Source organism: Aegilops tauschii, chromosome 1, assembly GCF_002575655.3.
Source record: "Aegilops tauschii subsp. strangulata cultivar AL8/78 chromosome 1, Aet v6.0, whole genome shotgun sequence".
Taxonomy (NCBI): Eukaryota; Viridiplantae; Streptophyta; class Magnoliopsida; order Poales; family Poaceae; genus Aegilops; species Aegilops tauschii.
In genome coordinates, this window is record NC_053035.3 from 139,365,552 (window position 1) to 139,390,179 (window position 24,628).

General features: G+C 43.8%; 1 protein-coding gene across 2 annotated transcripts; it reads right to left on the reverse strand.

Moving 5' to 3' along the window:
- Positions 1-938: 938 nt before the first annotated feature.
- LOC109761640 (MADS-box transcription factor 58) lies at positions 939-8,781 on the reverse strand. Of its 2 annotated transcripts, none has more exons than XM_020320459.4 (9): positions 8,629-8,781; positions 7,962-8,203; positions 4,023-4,104; positions 2,540-2,601; positions 2,340-2,439; positions 2,209-2,250; positions 2,069-2,110; positions 1,761-1,941; positions 939-1,231 (listed from the first exon to the last, which is right to left on the reverse strand). In XM_020320459.4, exons 1-9 carry the CDS (start codon positions 8,674-8,676, stop codon positions 1,221-1,223), a joined length of 810 nt encoding a protein of 269 aa, XP_020176048.1. In that variant the 5' UTR covers positions 8,677-8,781; the 3' UTR covers positions 939-1,220. The 2 variants fall into 2 exon arrangements, with proteins under 2 accessions (XP_020176048.1, XP_020176047.1); XM_020320458.4 differs by lacking the exon at positions 8,629-8,781 and adding an exon at positions 8,326-8,516.
- Between the last annotated feature and the right edge of the window lie 15,847 nt (positions 8,782-24,628).

The window sequence follows — 24,628 nt, forward strand, 5'->3', positions numbered from 1 at the left end:
TGTCTGGCCCTATTCTTCCTCTGGCCGCTTTTCGGTCAAGTTTGCTTATGCTAAAATTATTTCGGGCTCTCCCACGCCCAAGTTCAACTACATTTGGAGAGCTCGTATCCCCCCTAAGATCAAGATTTTCTTGTGGCAAGCTTTCCGTGGGAAACTTCCCGCGGCTGATCAAATTCGGAAAAGGAACGGTCCGGGCTCTGATAGATGCGCTTTATGTGGTGCCATTGAAAACACTGACCATATTTTCTTTCTTTGCTCTCTGGCTAAATTCGTGTGGAGTTGTATTCGTCTTTGGCTGCAAGTGAACTGGAATCCCTCGTCCTTCGTTGACTTAAGGAGACTCTCCAGCGGCTTATCTGGTGTATCTAAAAGGATTTTCTGGGTTGGGTTTGCGGTGATCTGTTGGTTGTTGTGGACCATTCGCAATAAATTTACCATCGAGCTTTCCTTCCTGGCTAATCCTGTGAGTTGCTTATTTAAAACTGGTGTATTTCTGTAGCAGTGGAGATTATTGATTACGGAGGCGGACCTCGGCTTTTGACGCTATGACATCCAAGATTCGGTCTACGGCTTCCTCCTTGATGCAGCAGAATCGGTCGGCGTCTTAGCTCTGCTGGCTTCTATCTTGTCTTTTGATTGCTGGCCTGCGTGACATGATTGGCTCGTTTGCCATGTACACTAAACTCGCTTCTGTTGGTTGCTACTGTGTTGGCTTGGCTGTTGATGGTTGCTTGTGACACTCTGCCTGGTGGCTTTATTTATAAAGTCGGGCGTATGCCTTTTCTCTAAAAAAGAAGGGGGCTTCGGGTTGATCCTTGTATTAATTTTGTCAGACTCTGGTGAATAATTAATAAAGATGGTTGTGTGCATCATGCTGATGCAGAGGCCGGGGGTAATCCTCCTTTTCAAAAAAATTTATATGATACATAAAACGGATGTATATGAAATCGCCACCAATACTATTGCATATAGAAAAGGTACATAGATATATGCGAAGAAGTACCTGGGTTGCACTGAGATAATTAAGTAGTATCATCACAATACATATGGATACATTGCACTGGTGTGGCCAAGCCTTAATTATATGGGATAAAGTTGATTGTGCGTGTATAGAAATACACACATTCATGGAAGTTCTAGTTATATATCACGGATATATATAGCTTCAATCTCACTTGAAGGTAAATGAGAGACGACACAGCTGTGCATGGATGCATCCATCACCTTCCAACTGCAAAGATAAACAAGGGCACTAAATCATTAAAATACATAGGCGGTTATAGTTAAGGAAAGCACATAATATTCGTCTTTGTGAGAATACTTAGGTGCTCCTATTGACTGGGGTTGTGTCATTTTTCCTGTTTCTACTAATGTTTTCACTAAAGAGTCAGAAATTTTACTTGAATGTTGCATATCTCCATTAGAATTTTCAGTATGCTCAATTGTTCACATGCATTAGAAAACATTAAGATTATATTAAATGAATATACATACATAGTTTCAGTGAGATTTCGATGAAATTCACCAATTTCAGGCATTACAGTAGACATTTAAATATTTACCTTTCAGCCAAAGTATTTCAGAAATACACAAAAATTCAAAAAAAATTCATTTTTTTGATATTTAATTGAATTCAAATTAATATTTGGGTCCATTGTCCAAAATTTCACTGAATTTCGGTGACTTCAGTTGTTGCTGAACTTTTCCTAAAGCCCAAAGTGAAAACCATGCCTACAGTACAGGCTAGAAGAATATTTTACCTGAGTTGAAACTTTTTCGGTCCTCCTGCTGGGAGTAGTACTGAGGCTGCTGCTGCATGAAGTTGAACTGCAGGAAGGTTCTCGGATCACAATGGATCATATTTTGCTCGTACTCATTCGATGTCGAAGCCGCCCCCATCATGTTCAACGTCTGCTGTTGCCCCCTTTCAGTCTCAGCTACCTGCGTTGAGATTAGTTCGTGACTTGGAGTGTTTTTGTACCTTACTATATACTATTATATATAGTTTAAAGTTCTCATGTAAGTCACATGCATTGTCTTTTGTAAATAGGAGATACCAGGTACTTACTTTTTCCTTCAAGAAGAAGTTGTTATTCTGCAGCTCCATTTCCTGAATATATATGGCTCATCTTATAATTTAATTTTTTTAATGTCAAAGCAAAAAAAAAAACTGCAAGAAGAAAAGACGCTATTGTTTAATTGTGTTACCCTTCTCTGCATGTACTCAATTTCAGCGCATAGTAATTCGTTCTGCAGATTAATTGTGAAGGTCAGGAACTAGACAAAAAAAAATAGTTCTTTTCAACAGAATTCATGCAAGTGTTCGTAGCAAACTGAACCTTTCTTGCTCTAATCTTTCCAAGGCCTTTGTCCAGCCTTCCCTCCAGCTGTTTCAGGTCTCTGTGGCTCATGGTGGCCATTGTATCGCCTATTAGAGTCCTAAGGCATCAATGTAGGCAAGAGTTTATTTACAAAGCAAAATGGAACTTGCTTGATAAGTTGAGATTAACTAAGTTGCTGACTTGGGGAAAAAATGAACCTGTTGGAGTTCTGCAAGGTGGTTATCTGCTGCTTCAGCTTCGCAGATTCCTGCTGGTAGTGCTGCAAGTTTGTAATTTGAGTCCAGTGAGTACAATATACAGATATTGGTATTGGAGAATGACTAATAAATATTAGTACATGATTTCGTTCACGAATTGCTGAATGTGAATTTCCACTCATGCATATTTGTTTCATATATATGTGAAATTACGAGAAGAGTAGTGCTAATTCTTCGTGGTTCCAGCATTCTATTTGTATAGCATGCGCATGCATTATTAGGCGTACTTAAGTAAAGTAAAGGTGGACTCTTTAAATATAATTTTAGTATTTTAATCGAAAACTACATTTATGAAAACAATGACAATTTTTTGCAGCACATCAACTTAGATAAATCAATTGACACAACACTCCGCCATGAAGGGTGGAACAGCATCATGCAACATACCCTTGTAAATCTTCTTATCCAGACACTAGACACTAGTATTTTGAAAACAGTGGTAATGTAAAACCACAGTATTTCAATGTCTGGACAATTAATGAATGGTCCAGAAAAAAAGAGGCCAGGACCTCTTTTTAAAATACTGCAGAAATACTACAGTATTAGAGATACTGCGGTTTATAAAACTGTGGTATTTATCGATGCCAAACATAGCAAAGTTTTTCAAACTATGGTTTTGAAAAAAATCGATATTCCAAAAATACTTACTGAGCCAAACGAAAGCTATGTTTAGAGAAAATAAACTCATGAAGACAAACTAACTCACTCCACACTATGGTCCCTTTCATTACTCTAGTTTTTGCGATATACCACAATATTTACTGGTGGCTGCACAAGTAGTCATATGCAGATATACATAAAAGGACATAAATTATAAGTTGGTATTTCAGACGAATCATTTTCCTTCTGTCTACCATGTAACCCACATGAAAATATATATTATTCAGGTGAAACTAGCAAGCATGGCCCAAAACTGTTCTGCCTACTAAATCTTGATCTCAACAAATCTAAACCAGAGGAATGGTTAACCCATATAATCAGATCAACAAATTAACCAGGAACTTATATATTATAAGCGCATTTCTTTCTTCCCAACAGAAACAGAAGTGGGCGCATTTCTGATTTGCTAAACCTCAGTTTGCATGTTACTGTCTAATATCCCGTCTCCCGTCTGAATGATGCATGAAAGTGTCCACTGCACACATACAGAATTACATATAAATATAGTCTGCTGGTCCAAACATGATCTCTTGAGAGTAGTGTCACCGGACATTCCTTTGCGTAATGACCAGAAGTTCCCTATGACCAGGATGTCCAATCTCAAGATTTTGCTCAAAGGAATCATTTAGTACGGTGGAGCACAGTTAGATGGAATGTTGACTAGCAGGGTGAAGTTCCTAGTAGGACGCGTGCAACCTAGGGGCCGGGTTGCTAGTGTCTAGAAATATTTTATGTTGACTTGTTGAGTGACATATGATGTTACCTGGGCATTGATCTCTGCGACTGTACCAGCGCTGGAGATGTCACTTGTTGCCTTCTTGTATCTCTCAATGGTTGCTTTCACGCTGCATTAATTTGGGTACACACCAGTGGAGTTAGTACAAGCATAAATATGAACTTTCTAGTTCGTACAAACAAAAATAATACTCAAATTAACAGTAATAATTAACTTCATTAGCTGGAAACAACAGTAATAAAAATAAATCAAAAGTTCTGTTTTTCGGAAATTACCAGCGATTTATTCTGGAAAAAACTCATTAAATGATTCAGAAAATCTATCACCAACTTTTATGATAACGCGGTAGATTTGACGGGATCTTAGATTAGTTATATCAAATTAATGTGCTCTTATTGCATACTTCAAATATTGGTTGTCAAGATTCAGAAACCGGACTTTGTTACTTACCACATCATTACTAAAATAGAGTCCAGATAGACCCTTGCCAAAAATAGACCAAATAAATTGGATGTATCTCATACTTTTGAGGACAATGTATATACAGTTGCTCTGTTGTATTGAACAAGAGCAATGTGAAATCCATCAGGTCGATGTAGAAAAAACATCATATGTCATGCTGGGCAAAGATGTTTGCCATCACAAGCCTTATCCACGACCTAACTAGCTTGTACTACAGTGTGGTCGCTCTTTACCGAGGACTTCCTTTCCAATATGAAGAGGCGGCCTTCAAGGGGTACAATGTCCAGACATAGATATTTTACATGTGAGTATCTGACTCAAGAGAATTCCAGTTGTGTTTGTATTTTATGTTATCTTTTCGAAAAGTGCTTGTATTTTATGTTGGTGAATCTAACGGCAAATTTCATAGTATTAACCAGTATAGTCAGTAGCTAGCCATATAGCTATATATATGGTGTTTGATATCCATCTTTAGTTTGGTCACATAAGTTTACGGAGGCGGCATTTAAGGGAAAATTTTAAATCTGATTTTACACACGCCATGATCCCATCAGTTCCCAAGAAAATTGCATGCACTAATGTAACACAAGAACCAAAAGGATGTCATCAAAGTGAACTGTGTGATTTGGTTAATTACCTTTGCTAATTTATGTTTATATGATGTAAAGAATCAGAAACTGGAGCCTAGAAACAATTTTGAAGGAAAAAACATGTGTCACCATATTTAACTTGGAACATCTAACTCATCACATATCAGTATATACATTACCATACCACCAATGTACCACTGTCAAACATAAGACTGGAAAATTCTTCATTGCTAAAGAAAAATCAGAGCATAGGTTATTAGCCAAAAGAATCGAGTACTATGAAACAATATATTCCTACAATGTATTAAACACGAGGGAAATATGCAGTCATATTTGCGAAACTAACAATTCCAGCTTAAGGAGATTTAATTAAGCTAAAAAGGAGATTTAAAATCTAGACAAAGTAGACGAATTGTGTACGTGTCAAGCATTTTACATAATATAACTCTGCACCAAGAGAACTATTACATATATATATACATGGGAAATATCGTAAGCTATGTTCAAGGTCCGAGATACTAAAACCAAAATATATGTACATGCATTCTCCACAAAGCCGATAATTTTTATGAAATTGGCAATATATTTATGATGGCGATTTATATAAAGGGATACAGGCCTAGTCTGACTCCATCCCCTTGTCCACCCCGCACATAAAATAAAACCCCACCAAAGAGTAATGTCACTAACTCACTACATTTTTCCTCTCCAAAGCAACATTAAAAAAGAATGCTTCACTTCTCAAAAAAATAGTAGTAGAATGCATGCTTCAAAGGGAAGACCATGGTTACCACTACCTCTGCAAGGGCACCATTGAAACACCGATGAGAGCGAATTGACCATCACGTATAATAATGCAAAGCCACTGTTCATGAGGACACGCACTGTTGACACGGATTTCTCTCACTGCTGGACGGAACCTTAGCATCGTCGAGCATGCTATTCGCTGCAGCACAGAGAAGACGCCCTATTAGCCAGTGTTTATTCGTAGGAGAGAACCACGGCAGCCAAGGTCTCTGCTTTTACCCGCCCCTTCTGACCACCCATGGAGCTCACCAGTCTCCCCCATCTCCCCTCTCTCTCTCTCTCTCTCTCTCTCTCTCTGTTGTAGTTCCCGATGCAGCGTACGGCTTGATTCTGACCGTGCCGTGACAGCCATTGGCTCCGTACGCAGGATAGCCTTCACATCACTGTAGACACACATAAACCACCGGAGAGAGGTTGTCGCTTGACACAGGGTAGTACAGTGCATACATATGTCCGGGTAAAACCAAGATTTTCCAATAAATAAATACATTTGGGCGTGAAATGAAAAACTGCAGTACAAATTTATGCACGCACGCACATAAATGCTTCATTTGGGTTCATTTCTTATATTCAATTTTACTAACTGAACAAATAAGAAATCCATAATAAGGAGCCCCCTTTAATTATCAAATTGTAATTATCATATGTATGTACAAAACAGACCGAAATGTACAGAAAGTAAGTGTAAAAAGTGTCATATTTTGCATGTTATTTGATGCTGCCCTTCTCAAATAAGCAACTCCATGCTAACCCGCAAAAAAGTAAAATCAGCAACTGCTCGACACATATGGAAAAATACCACTACGTACATTATAGTTTTGCATATCGACATGCCTTTTCAGCTAATGTTAATCAGAGGAGCTCACTGAAACGGCACAAAAAAGTTCTCCGCAAAAACAAAAGTCGGCCCCAAAAGTAGAGGAAAAAGAAAGGTTACTACAGTACATTATTTTCTTCTTTACTGCTACGGTGCTGTGCCTTCACTGTTTTGGCGGGTCATGAAAGTACAGTGCTGCTGCCAGAAGCTAGCTAGGGGCCCAGAGCTGGCGTGATGACCCTTGGCTTAACAAGAGGACACCACACATGGCTCTAATGAGGAGAGAGGCGTCGCTGCCACCAGCACCACACGCACAGGCAACAGTAACATCTACAGCGCGCGGAGAGAGAGAGAGGGAGATGGGGGCACATGTGACGGAACCCTAACCCTAACCCATCATTGGCGGGGAACAGAAGGCGATGATGCAAAAGAAGCTTGATGATATCGTGGCTTACATCTGTGTGTGTGACACATACACACAGATGATCTTGTATGCAGCAGTTACCGAGTTACTGCAGATATACCAAGCCCAGGGAGAAAAAAAGTTGCTAGCTAGTAGATCTGCACCTACACGTAATTAAGCTATGCCATACAGGTGGGAAAATAGAATAGGCAATAAGAAACAGATAATAACTTGTAATTTTGTGTGTGATTACATACATGTTTCTGCCATGCTCTATCGATCGATTATGTATCATGATGAGGTGTGAGGGATCTAATTAAGGCTCTTACCTTCTTCCTATCCCCTCCTTCGTCCCAGAGAGAGAGAGAGAGAGAGAGAGAGAGAGAGAGAGAGAGAGAGAGAGAGAGAAAGGAAAGAACATAAATGGAGCAAGAAAAGAAGAGGACCACCAGCCCCAAGCAAACCCAGACACCCATTCCATACACACAAGAAGAGCTGAGAAAGCATGTACACATGCTTCACAAGGCATGCACTGTGCTGAATCTACGCAGACATCTAGCTCACCTCACGGAACCACTAACGAAAGCAGCAACGAAAAACACATCAGCACAAGCTAGCACACAGATGCAAGCTATACGGCGCGCGCACACACAAAGAAACTGCTGGAATTTCTTTCACCCCCGCTTCAACCCCCAGAAGCACGGAAATAAACAAGACAGTTAATCAACGGAACGAGTATAGCAAGAAAGATGCAGCTCCCCTTCCCCCCCCTTTTGCCAAGACGAAAGGATAGAAGGAAAACAGCTCCAATTTGGGCAAGATCACATGAGCATATGCCATGTATGCGTCGGTCTGTGCAGAAAAAAATTCAAGAGAGCGGCGAGCACCTGTTGTTGGAGTACTCGTAGAGGCGCCCGCGGCCGGAGAAGACGATGAGCGCCACCTCGGCGTCGCAGAGCACCGAGAGCTCGTACGCCTTCTTCAGGAGGCCGTTGCGGCGCTTGCAGAAGGTGACCTGCCGGTTGGTCGTGTTCTCGATGCGCTTGATCTCGATCCTCCCTCTCCCCATCTTCTCGGCAGCGCCCCCTGCCGATCCCGAGCCCGAGCCCGGGGACGCAGACTCCTTCACCTTGGATCAGCAACGCAAAATTTCAGTGACACGGACCAAAAGTTGTAGTATCAACGGGAGAACAGATGGATCTACATAACCAAAACCGACGGGTTGTATCTCTGGCTGGGCTGTAAATATACCCGATTCTCTTGAGCTGCTACTTCTTGGACCCTTCTTTGGAGATAGGAAGAAAAGGAGCGGCTGTGATCCATCTCCTCTCCTTGGTGGTGCCTTTCTCTCTCTGGCTTTCTTAGAGAGTAAGCGCCACTGCCCCTAGCCGAATCTCTCCCTCTTCTTGCGTATCTACTATTTCCCCACCCAGTAGTAGCCATGATTTTATTCTAGCTACTAGCCTACTACCCATTACATGTGCATCCAAATCTTAATCTTTAGGAAAACGGATGCTTAAAGAAGAAGCTAGTTTCAGAGCAAGAAGCAATTACCATTAGGCCTGTGGATGGTGCAGCCAGCTGCTCGTTGAGTATCTGCATGTTTGTGTTTCGTGGGCGCTAGAGAGAGATGGGAAGGATAGAGTGAGAGATGAGGAAGGCAAATGAGGGAGAAGAGTGTGTTTAAAGGAGAAAGGTAGGAGGCTAGGAGCGGGTGGGGAGGCGATGCTCTGTAGTGGCAGCTGTGGCCCTTGGTGTTTCTTCCTACTGGACTCTTCTTGATTTCATTTCCACTATGTCACATCTCCTTTTCTTCTTTTGTGTGGTGACGATCTGTGAAATTTACCATGAGTGTGTCCTTAATTACATTGCATCCGTAGCAGCTTTTCAATAAGTATGTAATTAACGTAAGAAATATGAAAATTGTTGGGGGAAATTTCAGACCTATATTTCTTTATTTGTTACACGACGTTTTGTCTTTACCAAAGTTGATAAAGAGATATTATTACTTCATAGAACAACAACTGAAGACATCGTCACTGCAGTCATCATCTCCTCGTTTGGGCTGTTCCTAGTGGAAACCCTTGATCGGGGTCTCCTGGGTCGGACAATGGCGGCGCTTTTGGTCTAGATACTTGGTTGAGTCGTCAGGAGGTGGAGCGGCATGGCATCTACCGCGTCGATCGATGACAGCAGGTCTCGGCAGCATGGTGTAGCAGAGACTTGGCTACGGATGCGTCTTGATGGACGGGTGCAGGGCGGTGGCATTGTTTGGCGCCGTGGCAGCGTCGATGGTTGACTGGCTTGGCAAGGATATTGCGGATATCTTTTCTGGAGATGGGTCAACGGTTCGATGGTGGTGGGGGCGTTTGAAGCGTGTGCATGCGGTGTATGCTTTGGGCATGCAACAGTGGGTGTATGCTCCCGGTACGTCATGCGGGTGGATCGGCGGTGACCTCGGTTCTAGATGGTGGGGCGTGATGGCATTCTCCATTGTCGTGTTTGTAGGTGTGGGTGATGACTTCAGATTGTTTGATGTATGTTCTTGTCATACCTTTGTTAAATAATTTATTTAAGATGGTTGTGTGCATCTCTTGATACAAGGACCGGGGGTTTCAACCTCCTTTTCAACGAAAAAAATGATTGAGACACTATAGGAAAAACATATTTTGCCATGTGTTTCTTGGTAAACCGAGTGTATTTTGCTGCCCTCTTATAGCGCCTTAAGCCGTGTGTTGGCGTCAAGACACACGGCAATGAACTGGCCCTCGGCCTATCACCCCGTATGTTGTGACACAACTAAAAAACACACGACGTATAGAAAAAACTCGTTGTATAATAGCAAAAGTGCTAGGCTTTATGGCCCAAACGGCGAACAACCGTGCCGGTGATTGTTCTCGCCGCTCGTGATAGTGGTCCATATAAGACGAGTGTTGCCTAATGAAACTCATGGTGTATATAATACATTTTCTTTTTAAAAACCCCGAAAACGTGTTGTCTCATGAAAGCCGAGCGGACGACCAAATGCATTTGGCTTACATTGAATAAATATCCCGCCCACAGCCACTAGTAGAAAAAGGATCCAATGTGAAATTCATTAGTCCCGGATTGGTATTGAACCGACACTAATGTAACCATTAATGCCGGTTCCAACGGCCAGGCGGACGGCGCTCATTAGTACCGGTTCGTGGCGAATCTTTAGTACCGGTTCATGCCACGAACCGGTACTAAAGAGGTGGTGGCCTTTAGTACGGGTTGGTGGCTCCAACCGGTACTAAAGGGAGGGTCTTTAGTACCGGTTGGAGCCACCAACCGGTACTAAAGGTGGTGGTCTTTAGTACGGGTTGGTGGCTCCAACCGGTACTAAAGACCCCCCCTTTAGTACCGGTTGGAGGTGGTGCGCTGCCACCCGCAGTGCACAATGTTTAGTCCCACCTCGCTAGTTGAGAGGAGCTCGCACCGGTTTATAAGCCCCGCCACGGGTACCGTGTCGAGCTCCTCTCTAAGCAGGCCTTTGTGGGCCTATTGCAAGTCTTCTGCCCTGTGGGGCCTACTGGGCCGTACGGGCCTGCATCCTGGCCCAACTAGAGATTGGGTTTCTAGTCGTATGCAGGCCGTGCCGGCCCAGTAGGCTGGCTGTTTTTGCTTTATTTCAAAAATAAAAATAAAAAAATCATTACCAACCGGGACTAAAGGTCCCCCAGACCACGGCGCGCCTCGTGCCACGTGGTGGGCCTTTGGTCCCGGTTCGTGTTAAACCGGGACTAAAGGGGGGACCTTTAGTCCCCACTCTTTAGTACCGGTTCCAGAACCGGTACTAAAGGTCCTTACGAACCGGTACTAAAAGTCGTTTTTCTACTAGTGAGCCCAACCAGCCAGTTATATCATGCGCAACACATTTCCCCTCCCCACACCGCAACACTGCCGTCTGCCGCCAGGCTCGTCATCGTCTAGCCCACCTCCCCACCTCACTTGAGACCGATCGCGCCCAAAATCTTGAATCCATCAACTGCGATGTCTCCTCTCCACCACCTCGATGACGGCCACGCCTCCACCACCAAACCCGACGTCGACCCCGCCTGCACATGCAGTACCTTGACGCCGGCAACCGAGAAAACCCCACCGGCCGAAGGTGAGCTCCTTCGTTCATATCATTTTTTCCTATTAAGTTTTGTCATATTTTTGTAAGTCTGGAAATTTCATAGGCATATGATGATCTTCGCAATGGATTCTGGTTTTAGGTTAGTTTGAATGCTATAGTTGTAGATAGATGGGTTTAAATTAACTAGATTCTAGATCGATGATATATATGAAGCTAGATTATGGTAATTAATCTTCTTGACATGGATATGAGATACATATGGATCGATGATATGGATCGAGCTAGCTAGGTAGATTGGCTTAATTTGATGTGGGTGATGGTGGAGAATATGGATGTCTATATTGATAAAATTATACGGATATGATTGGATTTTTTTCTTCATGCATATGCGTAGCATTTTAGAATCTTATGTGTCAATAAAAGTGGTTTTAAGTGTCTTGTCCCATTAGAAACTTATTACAATGATGAAGTTTGCTCTCCTCCCACAAAAAACACATATGTTGCTAAAGAAAGAGAACAAATTAAAAAGAAAATATATATATCTACGATTCTTTTTATGGATCATGACCTAGAGAAAACGAGCAACCTGAAATTAATTTTATTATCATTCGAGCACCTCCCAGGTCTTAAGATAAATTTCCATAAAAGTGAATTATTCTGTTTTGGTGAAGACTAAGACGAGGTCCACTGTTGTAGGGTGGAGACCCTAAGTGGAGATCTTTCACGAATTGGAGGGGAATCAGCGAAGAACACGAAGAACAAGATGGGAAATCACAAGAGGAAAACACTTAAGAACAAGTCCAAGCACACATCCACTAGACTCACAATCACACAAGATCCACAAAGGTAGAAGAACAACAAAGGGAAAGATACAAGGTAAAGTTCATCCCAAATCCAAAGGAGATGAGGTCTTGATGATCTAGATGGATCCTTCCCTAGAAGGGGTCTTGAATCCCTAGGGATCTTCTCCAATGAAGGCCTTGAACTCCAATGGAGCCTTCTCTCTCAAGAAGAATCCCACAAGAGGAGATACATGAGCTAAGCTCTAATGTCTAGATCTATTCTTAGCTAACCCTAAAATGGAGGAGAAGGAGGGATATATATATAAGTCCAAGGCAAGGAAGGGGTAAATGATGGCGAAAGGGTAAAGTTACATGGGCCTTGCCCAAATCCGGCCTGCAGATACACTACCAGATAGTCCGGTTGAAACAGAAACTTTTGGGCGTCCAGAAATTGTACTACCGGACTGTCCGCTTGGGGGACCGGACTGTCCAGTAGTGCAATTCCTGCATGGACCAAAACTGCTCTCTAGATGGAGCGGACAGTCCGGTTGGGCGACTAGACAGTCCGGTAGTGCAAATTTTGCACCGTTTTGTCTGCTGTACCGTCTTCTTCCGTCGTCGCTTCCAAGCTTCCCTCGCGGACGGTGTAGGCATACACTTGCGCTTGCACTCCTCCTCGTCTTTCGTGGTGCTCCGATAATACCTATGCATGCACACGAGAGGAGTGTCAAGTAGTATACCATCCTCGAAGGGGTCAAGTGAACAAGTGTAAAGGAGATGATTCACCTATGTGTTTGTGAAGTAGATGTGGCACGTGTCACATGCCAAATGGACTCTCATGGTGATGTCCGTAGGATGCTCCGCATCATCCCCTTCCCCTTGGGAAAGATTCGTCCTCGGATCAAAAACCAAATCACATGGGAAAGGGATGGCGTCGCCGTTAGCAGTGGACGATCACCAAGCATTCATCATCTCGAAGCTCGAAATGGGAACTCTCCAATGCCGCACCGTCTTGTGATTCCTTCAAAAGGATCAAGGACAACAAACACTTGGAAAAATGAATGTGGTTAGCGTTAGTGCAAAACCAAGCATTCAAGAGGTGATTCACCCAACAAGTGTTGTCATCAAGCATAGCATAGGGTGTGACAAAGGTTTGTGACATGGCATGTAAGCTCATAAATTTAGCACAATCAAGGGCATCATAGAAACAAGCATGCAAATGAGAAGTAGAGATGCTAATATGTGTGACAAGGGAACAAGCATCTACCTCAAGATCATAGCAAGCATGCACAAAGCGCTCAATGAAAGGTCTGTGGTAGGCATAGGAAACATTCACAACACCAAATAAAATGAAGTGTCTAAACACATGGGTCAAGTGCAAGACAATCCAAGCATAATATGCATAGGGTGTAGTGAATATAGTGTGGCACTCAAAATAATAGAAAGAGCAATTGTACATCATGTGTGAGGCAATCAAGTCAATCATGTGACAAGCAATGGGACATGGCATATGTGAAGAAATGACATTGTTCCAACCACGCATATGATACTAACGAGTAATCTAAGTATTGGATGCAACACACAAGGTATGTATGTCATGAGCCATGGTAATGTGGCAATGATAAGTCGAAGCAAGATCTCTATCATGTGTGCAATATGTCAATGTGCAAGTAACACATGAAGTGGGATCCACAATGTTCATGCTCATGGTTTGGGGGTTCTCAAAAGAGAAGGATATCACCTTGGAAGCATGCCCTTGTGCGTCCTTCACAATGCTGAAGCACAAGAAAGTACGATGTAGAAGCGTCATGAGCGAAGGTGGTTCGCTCTTAAGAGCTCGAATGGTCAACTCACGGGAAGTGGAAGTTGACACCAAGTCGAAGTATCATACACATGCACACAACAAAACAAAGAACGTATGCGCATGGTAGATAAACACATCATCCATCATGATGGTTCTCATCTTTTGCACATAACCATTATAAGCATAAGTGCATGAAGAATATGATGCAACAATCTTAATGTTCATGTCCGTGGGCATATGGTGCAAAGAAGAAAGGCAATCATGCTTCACAAGAAATATGTCAAAATCTCCAAATATATGCAAGAATGCTATGGGTGCAATCTCATGAGCAAGACTATAATCATTGTTGCACTCAATACATGTCAAATTATCTAGCATGAGAGAGGCAACATATGGAGACATATGCCAACAAGAAATAGCAATCATGTGCAAAGCATGTAAATAGGGGCTATCAACCGCATGAAACGAGCAAGTATGAATCATTGGTGTGATGCAACATAGCAATTGATCATGTCATGCAAACTAGTGGAGCGAAGATGCAACACACTAGAGGAAACAATGGCAATCATGTCATGTGAGTAAATAGTAGATATAGGCAATGCACATGACATATCGCAAGCGAGAAAGCAAATCATGGTCAAAGTATCATCATAGGTATGGGTCACAAATGGAACATGGCAATAACAAGCAATATCTCCAACAAACTTGCAAATACACATACAAGTACGAGAATCAATCATCATATGTAATGCAAAGCATGGGTCACAAATGCATGGCAAAGGCATAGGAATGAGCATATCATGCAAAGTGAACATGGCAAGATGGGCATAGAATATGTAATGGACAACAACCAATAACCATGTGAGGGAAATGTAGAAGAAATGCGCGAAGTCATTGCGCAATGGAAATGGTGTGAAAACCAATCCACGGGATCCCAAATCATCATTGCTCCCTAGAGCTCGTTTCCTCAACTCATGGGATTGTGAGGTTGACAAGTATTCGTGGGTACCTACACAAAAGAGACACAAACCAAAGAAAGTGTGTGCGTGGTAAGTGTACATATCATCCATCATGACGCGTATGTGCACATGTGAGTTAGCACAAGATAAGATCGCTCAAAGAAATTTGGTGCATGGTATAAGAACATGTCATCCATCGTGAAAGAATAGTTATTGTGTATAACACGATGGGGACACAAATTGAGTATACAATTATCATCAATATCATTTTCATTCATGGGGAGCATATTGTGCACATAATTATTGTGATTATGCAATGGATGGGATTGATCAAAATCTCCTAACATGTATGAGGAAACTATGGGGGTCTCCTCATGAGCAATATCGGAAACATCATATGGAGAAAACGGACAACATCCAAAACAATGCATATCCGAAGCTAGGTGGTCATGGCATGGCATATGAGATAAATGATGCAAAGGTAGAATGTCAATATCATCACAAGAAAAGCAAATCCAATTACCATGGGCTTGTCATCTATGCCATAAGTGCAAATTGGGTCCATTTTAATGGCATATGCATAGTTACTACGAAGAGATTGCAAATATGACATATAGTTGATCTCATGCATAGCATATGACAAGTCAAGCGGATTGTCAAACATGATGTGACCAAGAGAATTATCACAAGAAATCCTATGCAACATGGCATCACAACTAATAGACTCCACATGGGAATCATCAAACTCATCATAAATGGGTAAATCATCGCATGGGAAAATTGCACTAGCATGGGTGGATCAACATCATGCAAGCAATCAATGTCAAGATAGTCCATTAGTGGGACTAGAGCATCACCATCACCTATATTACCTTTCTCATTCCACTCAAGTGGTGTAGGTGAGGTGGTAAATACCGAATTGTGGTCATCTTGTTTATCTTGATGGAACCATGTGGGGGTGCATCATATTCCACCATGACCATCGTCTTGTCCAAAGGGAGGACAAAGTCGTTGAGTATTAGCGCGTCATCATAGATGGGACCTTGCACCAAATGAGAAGACACAATAGAGGTAGAGGTTAAGTCATTAGTGTTAAAGGTGGCCTCACATGACCTATCAACTATCTCACTCCCTCTATGTGGTGACTCACTCATTCCCTCAAAGTAGGTGCACTCAACGTCACATATGGTGGACTGATACGTCCATTTTGCATCATGTTTACTTATTGTTATTTATGATGTTTTTATCCATAATAATGCTTTTTGGAGTAATTCTAATGCATTTTCTCTCATAATATGCAAGGTATACACAAAGAGGGAGAATTCCGGCAGCTAGAAATCTGGACCTGGAAAAGCTACGGCAGGCCACCTATTCTGCACAACTCCAAACAAGCTGAAACTTCACAAAGATTTTTTATCAAATATATGATGAATATTGGAGCAAATAACTACCAGAGGGGGCTCACCGGGTGGGCACAACCCACGTGGGCACGCCAGGGAGCCCAGGCGCGCCCAGGCCCACCTCCGGTGCCCATCTTCTGGTATATAGGTCATTTTGACCTAGAAAAAATAAGGAGAGGACTCTCAGAACGGAGCGCCGCACTCTCGAGGCGGAACTTGGGCAGGGGCACTTTTGCCCTCCGGAGGAGCGATTCCACCGGGGGAACTTCCCTCCCGGAGGGGGAAATCATCGTCATCATCATCACGAACAACTCTCCATCTTGGGGAGGGCAATCTCCATCAACATCTTCAACGGCACCATCTCATCTCAAACCCTAGTTCATCTCTTATGTTCAATCTTATTACCGGAACTATAGATTGGTGCTTATGGGTGACTAGTAGTGTTGATTACATCTTGTAGTTGATTACTATATGGTTTATTTGGTGGAAGATTATATGTTCAGATCCAATATACTATTTAATACCCCTCTGATCTTGAGCATGATTATCATTTGTGAGTAGTTACTTTTGTTCTTGAGGTCACGGGAGAAATCATGTTGCAAATAATCATGTGAACTTGATATGTGTTCGATATTTTGATAGTATGTATGTTGTGATTCCCTTAGTGGTATCATGTGAACGTCGACTACATGACACTTCACCGTATTTGAGCCTAAGGGAATGCATTGTGGAGTAGCAATTAGATGATGGGTTGCGAGAGTGACAGAAGCTTAAACCCAGTTTATGCGCTATTCCGTAAGGGACCGACTGGATCCAAAAGTTTAATGCTATGGTTCAAATTTATTCTTAATACTTTTCTCGTAGTTGCGGATGCTTGCGGGAGGGTTAATCATAAGTAGGAGGTTTTTTCAAGTAAGAACAGCACCTAAGCACCAGTCCACCCACATATCAAATTATCAAAGTAGCGAACATGAATTAAACCAACATGGGGAAAGTGACTAGATGAAAATCCCTTGTACCCTCAAGAACGCTTTGCTTATCATAAGAGACCGTTTTGGCCTGTCCTTTGCGTCAAAATGATTGGGCTATCTTGTTGCACTTTTATTACTACTATCGTTACTTGCCCGTTACAAATTATCTTGCTATCAAACTACTGAGTTACTCACAATTTCAGCAATTGCAGACATTACCTTACTGAAAACTACTTGTCATTTCCTTCTGCTCCTCGTTGGGTTCGACACTCTTACTTATCGAAAAGAGCTACAATTCATCCCCTATACTTGTGGGTCATCAAGGCTATTTTCTGGCGCCGTTGCCGGGGAGTGAAGCGCCTTTGGTAAGTGGAATTTGGTAAGGAAACATTTATATAGTGTGCTGAAATTTATTGTCACTTGTTACTATGGAAAACAATCCTTTGGAGGGTTTGTTCGGGGTATCTTCACCTCGACCCGAACCACAATTAGCTACCCCTCAACCTACTGCACCTACTAAAAATATTGAATATGAAATTCCTTCGGGTATGATAGAACAACTGCTAGCTCATCCTTATGCAGGAGATGGAACCGAACATCTTGATATGCGCTTGATATATGTAGAACAAATTTGTGGATTGTTCAAGCTTGCAGGTTTACCCGGGGATGAAGTTATGAAAATGTTTTTCCCTTTAACTTTGATGGGAAAAGCATTGGCATGGTATAGGCTATGCGATGATATTGGATCTTGGAATGGAATCGTTTGAAATTGGAGTTCCACCAAATTTTTTATCCTATGCATCTACTTCATCATGATCAGAATTATATATATAATTTTCGGCCTTGTGAAGGAGAAAGTATCGCTCTAGCTTGGGGAGGCTTAAGTCAATGTTATATTCATGCCCCAATCATGAGCTCTCAAAAGAAATTATTATCCAGAACTTTTATGCTCGACTTTCTCATAATAACCAAACCATGCTCGATACTTCTTGTGCTGGTTCTTTTATGAAGAAGACTATTGAATGCCGGTGGGATCTTTCGGAAAGAATTAAACGCAACTCTGAAGATTGGGAACTCGATAAAGGTAAAGAGTCAGGTATTAAGCTTAAGTATGATTGTGTTAAATGTTTTATGAATACCGATGCTTTTCAAAAGTTTAGCACTAAATATGGACTTGATTGTGAGATAGTAGCTTCCTTCTGTGAATCATTTGCTACTCATGTTGATCTCCCTAAAGAGAAGTGGTTTAAGTATCACCCACCTATTAAAGAAGAAATCAAAGAACCGGTACCAGTTAAAGAAGAAACTATCACTACTAGGAAAAGGGCTATAGATGGAATGGCCACTAATGGCGCACCAGACATGTGGTGCGCCACTACTATATAGCAGTGGCGCACCATGTGCTGGTGCGCCATTAGTGTGAAAGACACTAATGGCGCACCAGACAGACGGTGCGCCATTAGTAACAAATTTTTTTCCAAACATACTAATGGCGGACCAGGGCACAGTGAACTAGTAATGGCGCACCAGCCACATAGTGCGCCACTACTATATTTTTTATTTTTTATTTTTTTTGCAAAACTACTAATGGCGCACCAGGGAACAGTGCGCCATTACTAGTTTAGTAATGGTGCACTGTTCCCTGTGCGCCATTAGTGTTTTTTTGCAAAACTACTAATGGCGCACCACCAGCAGGTGCGCCATTAGTAACCTACTAATGGCGCATTAGGTGGTGGTGCGCCATTAGTAACGTGGGACGAGCTAGATATTTTGGACAGCCACACCTACCCACTCACTTTCCCCACTTCATTCTCTCCACCTCCTCCAAGCTTGTCTCGGCTGCCTCCTCCTCCTCACCTCATTTGCACCATAAATTCATCCAAATTAAGTGGTTAAATTACCTTTTTGATAGGTAAGTAAGGGGAAGCTATCTTTATGTTGTTCTCCCTCTCGAACAACGTGCACATGCACTTTTTATGGCCTAGCTAGATCTATGTATGTTTGTGGTGTTACATATGTTTGTGGTGTTGCATATATGTTTGTGTTTGCAGGTACCGGTATTTGAAATGCGATAGTTGCCAATATTTTTCCGGAATGTTGATTCATTTCCATTTCGGCGAGAATTTTGGCACTATGCATTCTTTTTGGTCCTATTTTTAGGGAAAGTCATGCCAAATTCTTTCTTGGTTCTAAAATATTGTTTTGCTCTACCCGCAGGCGACCATGGTCCACACGATGACCGAAGGCATTGTGAATAGGTTTTTGAGCTCCGCGAAGTCCGAGATGCTTGAAAAGAACGAGACGGAGATAAGATGTCCGTGTCGAAGATGCAAGCTGAAGAACCTTATTGCGGACCCGGATTCCGGGCAGGTGCGGGATCACCTGCTCTTGCGTGGTTTCATGGATGGCTATCGGTGGCAAGGTGATGAAGATGACTATGAAGTCGTCCATGGGGGTCGGGCAAGAAATGAGGATGGGCAGCAAGACAACCACCGCGGCTCGGGCGGGCGAGAAGACGAAGAATCTCCAGGACATGATCACGACGGTGATGCTGTACACAGTCATCATGTAGAAGATGCCGGACATGATGATGAGGAAGATGCGGGAGGAGACGAAGGGCATGATCATGAAGATGAAGATGCCGGCGGAGCAGACGACGGTGGACCATCGATGGGCTGGGTGCAGGACCCTCATATTCAAGAGCTGCTTCTCAAGCAGACGGATAACGCAAGAGCTGCCGCCCGAGAGAAAGCCAAGCTGGATCAACTGGAGATAGACGCGGTTACTCCATTGTATGAAGGATGCAGGCCCGAGGATACCCGCCTGAAAGTAACGCTCATGGCTCTGGAGATGAAGGTAAAACACAAAATGACCGGTGCATGCTTCGACGAGAACATGCCATTCTGGCACGAACGTCTTCCCAAGGGGAACAAGTGCCCGACCAATTTCGAGGAGGCGAAGAAAATCGTGTGTCCTCTGGATTTACCGCACGTGAAATACCATGTGTGCATGAGCAATTGCATCATTTATCGGGACGAGCACGCGGAGTCTACCATATGTCCGGTGTGCGGCGTCACTCGATACAAGAAGAGGAAGAAAGCTCCTCGAAAAGTGGTGTGGTACTTTCCGATCACTCCTCGTCTGCAGCGGTATTTCGTGGACCCTAAGGTAGCAAAGCTCCTGCGTTGGCACGCGGATAGGGAGGAGAAGAAGCGAGAAGATGACGCAAATGATCCGGAGATAAATAAAAAAGACAAGATGCTGAGTCACCCTAAGGATGGGAGCCAGTGGCAAGCGTTGAACTTCGAACACCGAGAATTTGGGAAGGATCCAAGGAACATCATGCTGGGCGCGAGCACCGATGGAGTCAATCCGTTTGGCAGCCATAGAAGCACACATAGCACCTGGCCTGTGTTTGTGTGGATGTACAACCTTCCCCCCTAGTTGTGCATGAAGAGGAAGTACATTCACATGAGTATGCTAATTGAAGGGCCAAAACAACCAGGGAACGACATCAATCTGTATCTGGGGCTGCTGAAAGAGGAGCTAGACATGCTGTGGAAAACGCCAGCCAATACGTGGGACGCCGCAGAGAAAGAATATTTCCCTATGAGAGCCGCACTGCTCACGATGGTGCACGACTATCTCGATTACGGATATCTCGCGGGGCAGGTGGTCCAGGGATTTTCTGGATGCGTCAGGTGCATGGATGACACAACGTATCGCCAGCTAGATAGAGATCCCGGGTCTTCAAAAACCGTGTTCATGGGACATCGAAGGTGGCTTCGTGACGATGACCCGTGGAGGAAACGCAAGGATCTGTTCGATGGTGAAACCAAACCCCGAAGACGCCCGCGTACGAGGAGCGGCGAGGAAATAGATGAGCTGTTGAAAAATTGGAAAGATTGCCCACTGCCGGGAAAGAAGCAAAAGGCACCAGAGCTGGGAAAGAAGCGAAAGGCGCCAGAGCCACTGCTGAAGGTATGGAAAACGAGGTCTGTTTTCTGGGACTTGCCGTACTGGAAGATCCACCGTGTGCCTCACAGCCTTGATGTCATGCATATCACGAAGAACGTGTGCGAGAGTCTGCTTGGTACCCTGCTCACATGCGAGAGAGGACCAAAGATGGGCCGAAAGCAAGGGCAGACTTGAAATCAATGGGCATCAGGGAGGAGCTTCGCGCTAATGATGATGATGATGATGATGAGGCGAAGCAGGACACGGAAAGTCGTCCAAAGGCAAAAAGGCCAAGAAGACCGGAAATGACTTCCCTCCCGCGTGCTTCACTCTAAGTTAGGAGGAGATCGATCAGTTTTTCACCTGCCTCATAGGAGTAAAACTTCCTTACAGTTATGCGGGGAAGATAAGCAGATACCTAGACTCAGCGAAGCAGAAGTTCAGCGGGATGAAGTCTCACGACTGTCACGTGGTGATGACGCAGATACTTCCAGTTGCAATCCGTGGGATCATGGATGCGCACGTCCGTGAAACGCTATTTGGCCTATGCAACTTTTTCGACATCATCTCTCGGAAGTCGGTTGGCGTGAGGCAACTCAGAAGGCTACAGGAAGAGATCATGGTGATACTATGCGAGCTTGAGATGTACTTCCCGCCCGCATTGTTCGACGTTATGGTGCATCTGCTGGTCCATATCGTGGAGGATATCATCCAACTCGGGCCGACGTTCCTGCACAGCATGATGCCGTTCGAAAGGATGAATGGTGTCATCAAAGGATACGTTTGCAACATGTCACGTCCAGAGGGAAGCATAGCCAGGGGCTTTCTGACCGAAGAGTGCATCTCCTACTGCACGAATTATCTAGGCATCGAGAACCCCGTTGGTCTGCCCGTCAACAGGCACCGTGGCAGGCTCGCTGGATGGGGTCACCATGAGGGTCGCCGCGAAATGCATGTCGACTTCGATGGTCGACTCGCCGACTTTGAAAGAGCAAACCTAGTCGCGCTACAACACATAGACGTGGTCGATCCTTGGGTGGTAGAGCACAAAACCTTTATTGAGAAGACGTACAATGACCGAGGCCAACAGAGGACGGACGGAGATATAATCAAAGAGCACAACTCATGTTTCACGCATTGGTTCAAGCAGAAGCTTCTGTCGTACCCTTTACATGAGGATTCTTTCGCGGAAGAACAACTCATATTCGCCTTGTCACAGGGCGCCGAGCACAACCTGATGACGTATGAGGCGTATGATATCAACGGCTACACATTCTACACCGAGGACAAGGACATGAAGAGCGATGGTTATCAGAACTCTGGGGTAACGATGGAATCCTACACCGGTAACGACAAGGACAGATACTACGGAAGGATCAAGGAGATCTGGGAGCTGAGCTACGCTGGAGAGAAGGTCCCGATGTTCCGTGTCAGATGGGCCAAGAGCGTCATAAAAGAAGACCGGTATTTCACCACCATGGTTATACCCGAAGCCAAATCCAAGACCGCAGGCACGAACGTCACCGCGAAAAATTAGCCATGGGTACTGGCTTCCCAAGTGGACCAATGCTTCTTGATTACCGACCCGTCAAAGCCCAGTCGTGTTGTCGTGAGGAGAGGCAAAAGGAAGATCATCGGAATGGATGGAGTTGCCAATGAGCAAGACTTCGACAAGTACGGCGACCCGAAGATGGAACATGACGACGACGATGAAGTATCAGCATACACCACAAGAAGAAGCAGGACCACCCTACCTAAAGGACGTCCGTTCAAGAGAAGAACTCCATTTACGAAAAATAAGGGCAAGAAGATTGTGAACAGATAGCTAGCTAAGATCGATTGTATTTAAATTGTAGCCTTCATTTCTCGATTGTATTTCATGGGCACTTTTTGAACTCATGAATATTTTTAAATTTCATGGGCACTCGATCTCGATCCCCCTCCATCTCGATCGCTATCCCACCTCGCCAGATCCGGTCCCCCTCGCCGCCGAGCACCCCCGCACCCTCTACGCCGCTCACCGGCCGCCGTCGCCGACCCCCCGCACCCTCCCCCGCACCCTCCCCGGCCCGCTCCACCATCACAAATGAATGCAACTAAAATTGCAAAAAAAAAAAACAAATTTGATTATATTTTCAAATAATAAATTTGATGATTTTTTTCATATTCATAAATATTATTACTGTTTTTATAAAAAATTATTACTGTTTCATATTCATATTCATTTTCTAAAAAATTATTAGATGCAACAAAAAATAATAATAATAAAAAAGATTACTAATGGCGCACCTCTGGCTGGTGCGCCATTGCTATATAAAAAAGTTTACTAATGGCGCACCGACCGTGGGTGCACCATTGCTATATAAAAAAACATTCTAATGGCGCACCGCTTCGTGGTGCGCCATTAGTAAGTTTCCCCCCTATAGCTAATTCCTCCCTCTCCCTCGCCAGTTCCCCTTCGTCCCTCTCCCTCGCCAAGATCCACCCGCGCGCTGCCCCGACCCACGACGCCGCCGCCCCGACCCCTGCCGGACTCCACCCCCGCCGCCCCCACCACTGAAGCTCCCCCGCGCCGCCGCCCCCGCGCCCTGAGCCGGGGGAGGAGGACCAAGAGGAGGACGAGGAGGAGGTCTTCCTCTTCGACTACGAGGACCCGGACGAGCTCGGACGCCCTCGAGCCATCCCTTCGACGCCCGCCGATTTCCTCCGCCTCGGCCACCATCGCCACCGCTCGACACCGAATTCGCACCGCCTCGACTAGCTCCGGCTACTCCGAGTCGCCCTCGACCTCCCAAGTGAGCACCCGAGCCGCTTCCCCCTCTTCCCCCTCTTGATTCCTTCTGATGTGTTCTAGGGTTGGGGGTTGGAGAATTTTGGACAAGGAAAGGGGGTTGGAGAATTAAGTAGCTAGGGTTGGGGGTTTGCAAGAGAAGAATCTTCAGGCTTACTCACTGTTTAATTTGTTGCTGTGAGTTTGAATTTGCTGTTCTCAGTACAGTAGTTTACATTGGTTGTCAAGCTGTAGAGGAAATTCAGTCAGTGGATACGAAGGTAGAGAAATAATCCAGGAAAAAGGTTGTACACTGCTGCTAAATGATGAACATATTATAGTGAAAATTTAGTTTGATGCCATCAAATTCATTTATAGTGCCTGTTATTCAGTTATGACTCCTTCACTGAAACTGTAGTGTTAGCTAAAACTGAGATGTAAACTAAAGGAGTTTGTGATTTGCAGAAGCTATAGCATACTCCAACAAGTGATAAATGCACTCAAAAGTTCACTAAGAAAATGCAGATGCTTCTCACTTGTTACTGAAAGTTTTCTGGAGTAGATCAAATTGCAACAGATTATTTGTAGTAGATCAAACTGTAGTAGATTACTCAATATTCTTGCCATTTGTTGATATGTTATAAATATTGACCATAAATAAGAATGAATATTGACCATTTGTTGCTGCTAGCACATGTTGAAGTGTACCTAATGATGCTTCTGTAGAAAATTCAATCTTCCTCCTCACGCATGTGTTGTGTGACCTGACAAAATATAAATGTGGTGTGTGCCATGAGTTGGTAATTCAG

What these genes read in the sequence shown, in the direction of transcription:
- LOC109761640 (XM_020320458.4), bottom strand. Translation starts at nt 8,397, where the DNA reads ATGGATCACAGCCGCTCCTTTTCTTCCTATCTCCAAAGAAGGGTCCAA. An exon ending in TAGCAGCTCAAGAGAATCGG is followed by an intron (nt 8,204 to 8,325) that starts GTATATTTACAG and finishes TGCTGATCCAAG; the next exon opens with GTGAAGGAGTCTGCGTCCCC. An exon ending in TACGAGTACTCCAACAACAG is followed by an intron (nt 4,105 to 7,961) that starts GTGCTCGCCGCT and finishes AAATTAATGCAG; the next exon opens with CGTGAAAGCAACCATTGAGA.